Here is an 11,331-nt window from a genome sequence, read left to right as displayed (position 1 = left end):
AAAGAAAAAGTCTAATCTATCAATCAAAACAAAGTCTTTATAAAACGGCGCGAATCTGATTTAACACATTTGTGGAGCAAGAACTAAAAGTTATCTTTTGGAAGAACAAAAACATTGCGTGCGAAAACGAAAGTATAACAGACAGACAAACAAATAAAACGACATACAGAATACCGCTATTAATATATAGATTAGGAGATGTGTAATTTACACGATGGAAAATTTTCGTGTTAATAAAAACCCCGTTAATTTATTAAGACTTACTCTGAAGCTTGAACCTGCTCATTCGTGTAAGTAAATTTGATGTCGTATTAATTTCAAGGCCGTTAAATACTTCCATACTTATATTCATGTACTGAGGTAACATATCAGAATTGAAGCTTTTTGGTAGAAAAATGGCAAGCAATTTAAGAATTAGTACACACTTAAAAAGCGGATCGGCCTCAGTTTACTACCACCGTAGTAAACGTCATTATGTCAGAGATTTTACTACCGACCCCCCCCCCCTGTTCAGATACGTTGCTGGGTCTTGGTTGGATTTCGCATATAATAATAATAATAATGGTATATTTCAATCTCCAAAATTAACATTTGGCTCTTCGGCTGAAAATATGATGTAGTATATGTGTGCAAAGTCTAGAAAAAATATTTATATTTATAAAATTATTATAAATGTAGTTTATGTAGGAACAAGAAATGATGGAATCCAACTGCAAAAGTATCATTTAATAAATTGTACGATTCTAATAAGTTAGTTCTCAGAAACCTTGAAGACCTCTCAAAAGTAATTTAAGAAACCTAGTAACCGAGACGAGATAATTTAAAAGACATAATTTAAAAAGTTAATTAAAAGAAATGTGCTTTGCTAAATTGCTTCCTTTGTTCTGTTTCCCCTTTTTATACTTCCTACATAAAAATGCAACGCTAAGAATATCATATTAGATCATTAGAGACTAAGGAGACATAAGGAGGCATTGGAGGGTTATTGGAATCATATCTTTTTTCATGATCAGTTTGAGACGAAAAGTTAGAGAGGTAGAATCGTTGTGGACTGTTATTAAAGAAAGGTGTCGGACGGTGTTACCAAAAGAAAGTATGATTATTACTAGAAATTTACCAGTAATGCTTCTTAAAAGTAAACTTAAACTTTTCAATTGCAGGTCTATAATTAGTAAAGAAAATCATGGAAACATCTCAACATCAGCCGATATTTATAATCCAACCACAAAGAACAGAAAGAGGAAAAGATGGCAGTCAAATGCTTTGGAAGTTGGGTAAGCATTGAGTGGAAGAAGATTCATTCATAGATGATAGCAATGTTTATATTATTTCGAATAGTAAAAATAGAATTTCAATCTTCTCTCAGAGCAGAAGCTTTTAAACCGAATAGCTATCGGCACATTTTATTTATAACTCTTCAACACAGCGCATAGCACCCTGGCAGCTGGCTGTGTTTGGTCTGATCGCTAATCATTATTGCATACATATCTGGGGGGGGTACTTTGGCAAATGGAGGGTACGGTTATGTGCCGCCCTTAAGGATACCTTTTTTGGACTTCCAAAGTCTACTAAGGATTTGAAAAATCAGAAAATCAAATCTCAGTCCCATTGAAATTGAAATTTGGTAGAATTTAGTCCCAATAAAGGTAGTAAAATTCACAAAATTTTCGGGGCATACATATAACAATACATCTCAATGGGGATCTATCGATAATATAATAATTTAAACGTCGTTTTTCTTTTAGGTGTCATACAGATTGTGATAGGTTGCATATCCATCCTGAGTGGAATCGCAATGGTTTTTTACAGTTTCTTTGGAATTATTGGTGCTGGTATCTGGTCTGGTGCTTGGTTTTTTACCACTGGGATAATTGGAGTTACCTCTGCTAGGAAACCTGCCAATAGATGTTTACATTGGACCAACATGTCTTTCAATATTTTCAGTTCTGTGATGTCCATTGCATTGGCATTCACTTTCCTCTGCTTCGGAATGCTGCAAGTCCTTTTCATATTTTTATTCATCTATAAATACCACTGTGTGCAAAGTCGATTTTTAATTAGCGAGCCTGCCTGGTGATCTTCTCACTGTACAGTCCTTTTTCTCACTCTTTACTTGAAACTTTTTTGTACATACAGTAAGTAGTCTACTAGTGGAGTAGTCAAAAAGAGCAAGACCATGGTACACAAAAAAAATTTAAAACTTATCTAAACTAATCTAAACTAGGTTGAGCAAATCACTGATTGCTTCAGGAGTGTTGATGGTTGCAGAGTTTGGTATTTCTCTGTCAACTTCCATCGTCTGTTGCTCTTCTGGCTGCTCCAGACAGGGTAAGAATCTTCATTTCGAAAGTTAAATCTTTAAGAGTCAGGTTTATGTTTAAATTTTAATCAATTAAACCCCTACTGTACAGAATATATCAAAACCTTTCTGAAAATAATTATTTAAATGTCACATATTATATAAAAACAGATAAAAAGAAAGTTCTTTTTTTAAGAAAGGAAATTCGAACAAAAAACAATGAAATTGACATCCTTAAATAAGATAGTAGAACGTTCGAAAATGTCATAAAAAGAGAGAAAGATTGAATGCAATATAAAATAGGGAAAATGTTTCCTGCTAATTTGTGAACGATAAACCATATATTCAATGTCGAATATCTGCTCATTATTCGTATCCCTCTGTAATTCGAACAGATCGAACTTCCCGATCGAATTCGAATTAGTGACAGTTAACTGTAGCTTGTTACCTTGCACACCAGTAAGTCAACCGTATTTAAAATACAGTGGACTCCCTCTCTAATTCGATCTTCAAGGGAACAAAAATTGTATTCAAATTTGAGAAAGATTCGAATTACAGAGAGTAATTCAAACAACTATAGAAAGTAATTCAAACCACTTTCCAGTGACGAGACCAATATTTTAGTTCGAATGAGAGAGAGAGAGAGAGAGAGAGAGAGAGAGAGTTGACTGTAAGTATTCCTTCTTTTTCAAAGGGAGAATGGTGGAAATAGATCAATGCAGCTACCCTTCCGTACCTGGTCACTGCACAACTGAGATCAATGGATCTCCACAACAAACAACCTCCATCACTGCACTACCTGGCAACCAGGACTCCCAGCCACCACCATATTCTACAAACAGCCCTGAGGTGTAACCATATGATTGTTATGTATAGAAAACATGGGATGGTTAATCATAAACAACGAAATTTTTTATAAAATGAGGGACTGTTAAATTAAAACTCATTCGTAGTTTTCAGATATTCCATTTTCATCAAATATTACTTTGGGTGTACGACTGTGTTCAGAAATTACGGTTCGAAACGTCAACGTCAGAGACAATGAGTAGAAACCAAAAATATGAAACGTCAAAAAAGAAGACGTTACAAAGCAAAATGGATCGATTTTAACAGACAGGCTCCACTATTTTCATAGGAATGAGAACTGCTCCGTTTTCTTGCTTCGAAACGCCGAAAAACTCCGAAATAAATATGAACACTTTCATTCCATAAAACATACCGGGGCGATACTAAACCGTAACGTCTGAACATGATCTAAATTGTCAGCAACAGTTAAAAATGTCAGCATTTTCCTAATTTTCAATCTTGAGAAGAAAAAAAGACAAAACAGAAAATGTTAGCAGTTTTATTCCGTTTTTATTTTACTGGTTCATACTTAAAATTGGACAAAACCTACATTTTCGGGGGAACAAACCTACATTTTCCGGGGAAAAAACCTGTATTTTATAACCCATAATATGCTGTAAAACTATAAACTTAAGATTTTAAGCTCAAAATTTTAAAAATCTCATTTGAAAACTACAGTTTCAATCCAATATCAAAAAAGCTTCAGGAAAAATCACCACAATTTGAAACTTATACTTTAGGGGCCATTGAAAAAATACAACTTAAAAACTTACTCAATCAAAAAACATAATTAAGGATACATGGAAAAATTTTTGGCAAATAAAATAGATGCAATGAAGTTTCAAACACTGCAAATATTTTAGCAAAATATTTCATTATAAAAAACCATGTTCTGGTTATGTACTCTTTTAGCTTTATTGTTAAACTTTCTTTTGATGCGATTTGCATCCTTTTGAGATCACGTTACCATTTTTGACTCTTGATGATTGGTTCATTTTTTAGTCACATGATCAAAAACTATGCAAAATAAATCCATTTACAAACAAATGCTCTAGACTCTTAATAATAGACCTGTGTTTTTATAATGACTATGATTTTAGGAGCCATATACTGTACCCTCTCAAAAGTGTTACTTGTATAAATATCATCATGATGCGACGATAAGGATTTTATTTATCAAAATAGCATCAGTTGATATGATCTTAAAATAAGTTACCCTGGATATCCAGGCGGTAAACTAAGTATGTGTATACTCAGTATTCTAAAAACTTTGGGTTTCCAATAACTTTGAATTAAATTCAGAGGCCGGCATTCTCACTACATAAGTTGCTGTGACAATCAACTATTCAGAAAATCCTATTTTATAGGGATTGCCCAACCTTTTCTTGGTGCACTCCACTAGCTTTCATCAACACATTCCCAATGGCGTTCTTTCACTGGCGCTCATCATGTTATTATAACCAATCTTATCGTTTAAATATTCTGGTCATGTTGGCTAGAGTGCTTACTACAGAGAAAAAGTTCACTTAATGTCTAATGGGACTGAACGCTTTTTGTGCTATCTCTTCGTCATACCTGGCTGGATTTTTATTGTTCATGAAACCCACTGGGACCCCACTGAAAATATTGGCCAAAATCATCCCCAGTGGAAAATTACAATCCACTTCTTGTCCCCACTAAAAAGATCAAAAAGATATCATGCTATTTTTCATCAGCAAATCATCAGCTATAAAAGATAAAGGAATATCAATCCATCTCGAGTTTCATCCCGTTATCTTTTACCCCCACTGGGTGAAAAAATCCTACTGGGACTGAGAAAGGAGTGCATTATCACTGAAAATCCTATAACCGGCTAGTTCGAAACACGGGTCAATGGTCACGGGGTACGGGGTACGGGTCACGGGGTACGGGGTACGGGTCACGGGGCATACAAATTACAGACCGGAAAAAAATATAACGATATCGTGACGTATACTCCATAACACGTACTGCATAACACATATAATAGTACTACTACTAGTATAGTATGTCTGAAACAATTATATACAAATAGTATTATTACGAAAATTTTTAAATGATAATATGTCACCCACAAATTTTGACAAAATGATATTGAATGACAAAAATATTGTCAAAATCATAAAATATAAGGCCTCTGAACCAATTTAAAGCAAAATGTTTTTTCATACTCAATAGGATGCTAATTATGTGACTGGATACAGATTGAAATGTTTTAAAACGATTAAATGCTGCAATATAGTGGTTTTTGAGATATGAGTACTATAACGTCATTTTTATTAAAAATTCATAATGGTAGGTGGAAAATATTGACGCATTTATAAAATACTATCTTTTTTACGTTATTATCTATTAAAATTATATTCATACTCAAGGTGATGGAGGGAATATAATGAGATATGATTTAACAATAGCCGTACTATCATATTCTTGAGAAAGCTCGCTTTTCAGGCGATGGGAATTGTAATATGTATATTACTTACATATAACATATAACATGCATATAGCACTAAAAAATGTATCCCCTGGTAGGTATTATTGATGATATGTAAAGCTTGTTACATGTATGTTATATGTTGCGGTGCTTTCTGGTCTGCGTTGTACACGACGCAAACTTCGAAAGCACGTGGACAGCACGTGGTTAGATTTTGACGTTTTAAATAGTCATACGTGGGATACGTGGATAAAATACCTTCAAATTGATTTTTTCAATAATTTTTAGCGTTTTTAAAACATTTTCTGTGTGAATTACTTTGATCAGAGCTGCCCCGTCACCCCATGCCCCGTGACTCGTGCCCCGTAACCCGTGACCCGTGACCCGGACCCGTGACCCGTGTTTCGAACTAGCCGTCCTATAACAAACAGGAATTATTCATTTTTAAGCTGGTGCAAAATATCTATAAAAATAGTTCCTAGGAGATCACCCTGAAAATTGACGAAACGATAAGAGTATCTTGAGGGTGAGATTTTGCAAGTTGACAAGAATACAGGGTAGTTAAAATGAAAAGGAAGTTTGTCGTCATTGTTACACGTTACTGTATGAAAAATTCAGCATTTTTATTAAACGATTCTCAAAATGTTGCAAATTTGAGCCTTTTTGATTGTTATAAAAAGATTCTGATGAAAGAAATGTTAAAAGTTCTTACACATATAATAATAATCCTCAACTGCTATATGAAAACTAAAGCATTCATCTCAAATACTTTTTACAAGGGAGGGGGTTGCAACACATTTGATGCCTAAGACAGAACAATACTTTTTCATTAACCTAATCAAGGCATCGAATTAAGAAGTATTATCCTTAGGACAATAACGAAAGCCGAAAACTAAACCACTTGTAAAATTAAATTTTTTCCAAGAGGAAGGCGCTACAACACATCAGTTCACTGGAGACATATCCAAAGATCACACACAATTCAATAGAATCAACAAGTTGTTAATCTACAAGATGTGAATTCAAATAATATTGACTTTACCTCAAACTCCACTACTAGAGCCACCAGCTTATTCAACCTTGGAAATGTACCAGAATGGTTTTGAAAACTTCTCTGATTAACTGTCCCCAAATGCTCTTGTTCAGAATGGGTTAACTTATACCCTCTCTTGTAGCAGATAAAGTAAAAAGTATAACTTATGAAGAAATTAATAGTCAGAAGAAACATGGCAATGCTGGCAAAAGAAAACAGAATAGAAAGAATACACGTTTTTTTTTTATAAGGAACCTTAACTTTGCTCTGAGCCTGGAGTTCCTTATTTTTACAGAGAATTTCAGCCTCAAAGTTCCTTATCAAGTTCCTTACTACATAGGGAATTTTGAACTTTTTGCCCCTTGAAAGATCAAAATTTGGTCAAATTAGTCCCAATAAGGTACATTATTTTCAAATCCACTTATTCTCAGCCTGAGCAGTTCCTTAACAATTCCTTATTTTGTGAACCATTTTCAGCCTCGAGTTCCTTATAAACGTGTTCCTTATAAAAAAAAAAACGTGTAGCTGCTTTCCACAGCTTTCCAAAGAGTTTGATAAAAAACCCATAATAATCCATTATTGCTTGCAGATTCAATTTCAGAACAAAAGTTGTAAAAAATGACATCACACAAGCGGTATGGTTTTGTGAACGATAGACATTCCCAGATCTTCTGGCTCAATTGAAGTCGAGAATTCACTTTCCAAAATTTGGCACCAAAATAACTAAATGGCCTAATAATCTAATCTGATATAATTCATTAATTGTAATTTACCAAATTATTTTCAAAGCTTATTTAATAAAGCCATTAAAACATGTTGTGGTATTTGCAAAGAAAAATTCTTTGCAGTTGAAACAAAAGTATTTTAAAATTTGAATCTCTTGGATTCTCCTTGTTCGTTTCTTTACAGATTATGGTAAATAAGTCAAGAAAGATTTTCAACAAGTTTTATATTTTTGTATGATTTTTCTGGGTTTGAAGACATTCAGCTGGAAAATAGGATCGGTCAACAATAGAATCCCCCGCCCAGTTTGCGACAGAATCTTTTTGAACCCAGAAAAGTCATACAAAAAGAAACCTCAGTTTGGATGGAAGCACTCGAAAAAACGGTTTTTTAGAAAAACATACAAAACGGCTACACAGACAAAAAAGCATTGTAAGAAAAAATACTTCAACTGCCATTCATAAAAATACTTGTCCAAGACGATGAGTTGATGTTAGAAAGCGTTTCCATAAAAATCAGCCCGTTACAGTTTCCTTTGTCTAAGATATTGATAAAAAAGTTGATGCAATCGGTTTCGAAATTAGACAGAGTGCAACCACCAAAATCGAAAATAAGAAAAAGAAGACTAACATTACAATCAAAGCATTTGAGCTCAGAAGGAAAATAGGGGACCTTACAGTTACACTATGATCAAAACAATCGGGGGGCATGCCCTCGGTTTTCAACTTTGACAGCTTAAAATAATGCAGAGTTTCTAGCCCCAGTTTGAAATAACAAAAGGAAACCGTTATATTGAATCTCGGAATAGACATAAAAAATTCCCGCCTTTTTATCAAATGAAGACTCTCCATAGACCTCCACTTTCAAAACAAAACAAAAAGAAACTTTAGAAAAAAATTAAGTAGTTCTATTTTATTCCGCGCAGGTTTTTCAATAGAGATGTCACATGACTCAAATCCCGCAGTCTTATTGGACTAGAGAAAGTGAAAGTGAAAAGGCGCAATCTGATTGGATGAAAAAAAGACCGTGGGAACTGGAACTGAAAATAATTCTCATTCTAAAACAAGATGGCAGCGAGAAAAGCACGTCTTTTGCTTTGTACAAAAGGTTGTAAATTCTGGTTGATTTTAAGGTTTTATAATTATTTTATAATTAGTAGAGTCTTCTTCAATGTTTGGGGAAGGTAAGTCTATAAAAGTAATTTGTTTTTCGGTGGAAAAAAGTGTTTAAAAAAGCATTTTTGGTGCTCAAGGTTTATTTTTCTTTGCAAATTTTCGCGTTCCCAAACCAAACGCACGTGTTATAATGATACAATGCTGACAAGTTGACAAAACACATGTGTACATACATTGACAAGTACCCTGAGAGAAGTCTATATCAAAATCTGCAACAAAAACAAAAGTGGTCTCTTCTACTGATTGCTTCCCAGCGCTCCTTGGCAGCTGTTTATCAAATTTCCACCAATGAGGTTGCCACATTTCAATCGGCCCTTCTTTTTGGCACATGTGGCCTCTCTGGACTTCGAGGACTTCTACTTTACTCTGAAGATATTAACATTATCATTGGAATTCTATACAGACAGCCAACAAACCCAAAGCACAAATCAGATGCACCAGAATTCGGAGAGCTTATATCATCAATACTATCAAAGATTGAAACTCTCTATGGTTGCTGTCCTGATCTTTACATTTGCGGTGATTATAACATTCCACATACACTCTCAAACCAACAATGTATACCTACAGTGAACTGTGAAAGATCACTCTTAAAAATTTCAGATGAGTTCAACCTTTCTCAAATTGTAAATAAATCCACACACACCAACTGAAATATTTTAGACTTTCTTTTAACAAACAATACAGACATGATCTTTAACTACCAAACAACACCAATCATAGACTCCGATCACTACAACATTGAGGTTGTTACACATTTATCTTTCAACAAAACTAGAATTACTGATACAGAAAAAATTTTTAACAATGACTTCGACAAATTCAACTTTTACGTAGTAACAAAATAGACTGGGAAAACGTCAATAAAACTTTGGATGATATTGATTGGGAAAATATTATAAAAACTTATGATTCTAACCCTGATGAACAATACAGTGTATTCCTTGAGAAATGCATTGATGTTATCACCAAAAGCAACATTCCTTTACGAAAACCCATAAAGAAAACAATTATTCCACGCGATCGTCGAATTCTTATGCGAAAAAAAAAGAAACTAAAGAAAAGACAGCTCAACAAGAACACAAAGTCAAGATTGATCGATATCGAACTAAAATTACAAAGCAGCTATACCAACGAAAGGTACAACCAAGAGCTAGATGCAATCTCCAAAATCAAAGTGAACCCCAAATTCTTCTACTCTTACGGAAAAAGATTTTCTAAAACCAAACCTAAAGTGGGACCATTATTAGATCCCATCACAAATAAGCTAACAGACAATAACCTTCAGATGGCCTATATACTTCAAGATCAATATAAATCTGTATTCACACCACCAAAATCACAATATGAAAATCCTGATCTCAATCCTTCGCAAGTTACGGAGAAACTTGATTATTTTGACCTCACAGAGGACGACTTTATTAGAGAGATACAAACCCTCTCTTCAAACTCAGCTGCTGGCCCAGATGGCTTTCCAGCTATATTTCCACTCAAAAACAAATCACAGCTTGCAAAACCACTCAGATTGATATGGCAGAACATTCTTGACAAAGGATTCACTCCAAAGATACTGAGAACAAGTTACATCACCCCTATTTTCAAAAAAGGAAATCAAGGATTGGCTGAAAACTATCGCCCTGTCGCTCTTACATCACACGTCACTAAAGTTTTTGAAAAGATTGTAAGAAAAAATTTGCAAGATCATCTGGAAAGAAACAACCTCTACAACAGCAACCAACATGGATTTAGGTCAGGAAGATCCTGCTTAAGCCAACTGCTTGCTCACACTGAACGTCTAATCCACTGTATTGAAAATGGCTACAATGTAGATGTCATCTATCTTGATATCAGTAAAGCATTTGACCATGTTGATTACTCGATACTGCTGCAGAAACTTGAAAGAAATGGCATTTGTGGAAAACTTCTATCCTGGATAAAGTCATTTCTTACAGGGAGAACACAGAGAGTCTCTGTCAACACAACGCTATCCAAAAATGCAGATATCATATCCGGGGTGCCTCAGGGTTCTGTGCTAGGTCCCCTTCTGTTTCTTGTAATGATACAGGATATTGATGAAGATATATACCACGCTGTGCTGTCTTCATTTGCGGATGACACCAGGCTGATGAAAGAACTGGCCAGTCAAAATGATGTCCAACTTCTCCAAAACGATCTCAACTCAGTATACAAATGGTCAGATATCAATAATATGCAACTGAAGGGACTCAAATTCGAACATATGCAATATGGAAAAAATGAAGAGCTGAAACCCTATTCAGTTTATTATTCTGATACTCAAGATCAAATTGAAACAAAAAGCCAAGTCAAAGACCTTGGAGTTACTCTAGATGTAGATATGAGCTACAATCAACACATCAAAAACCAAATCAACAAAGTGAAATCTATCAGCTCTTGGATATTTCGTACTTTCAAGACAAGGGACACTGATGTAATGTTAACCCTTTGGAAGTCACTTGCCATTCCACACCTTGACTACTGCTCTCAACTATGGTCTCCATCAAAGAGATATCTCATTCAAGAACTAGAGCTGCTACAAAAATCATTCCTGAACGGGATCCCCTCGTTGTGGTACTTAAACTATTAGGAAAAATTGAACCAACTAGAAAATCTACAGTCTAGAAAGAAGAAGAGACAGGTACAGAATCATTTACACGTGGTGCATACTAGAAGACATTGCCCCCAATTTCAACTACAATGAGGAGGCAGGCGACGTGCATTCCTACACAAATCAGAGACTGGGTAGAAAATGCAATTTGAAAGCTATAAATGTCAAACACAAAAA

At 34.7% G+C, this 11,331-nt stretch overlaps 1 protein-coding gene across 1 annotated transcript; it reads left to right on the top strand.

The window, feature by feature from the left end:
- The first annotated feature begins 1,081 nt into the window (after positions 1-1,081).
- Positions 1,082-3,835, top strand: LOC136797950 (uncharacterized). Its single transcript, XM_067054530.1, has 4 exons — positions 1,082-1,274; positions 1,746-1,995; positions 2,225-2,328; positions 2,994-3,835. The coding sequence occupies exons 1-4, from the start codon at positions 1,184-1,186 to the stop codon at positions 3,152-3,154; spliced, it is 606 nt and encodes a 201-aa protein (XP_066910631.1). The 5' UTR covers positions 1,082-1,183; the 3' UTR covers positions 3,155-3,835.
- Positions 3,836-11,331: the final 7,496 nt, after the last annotated feature.

This window comes from Clytia hemisphaerica, unplaced genomic scaffold (genome assembly GCF_902728285.1).
Source record: "Clytia hemisphaerica strain Z4C2 unplaced genomic scaffold, Clytia hemisphaerica genome assembly, whole genome shotgun sequence".
NCBI classification, from domain to species: domain Eukaryota; kingdom Metazoa; phylum Cnidaria; class Hydrozoa; order Leptothecata; family Clytiidae; genus Clytia; species Clytia hemisphaerica.
This window is presented reverse-complemented; position numbering and strand designations above follow the sequence as displayed.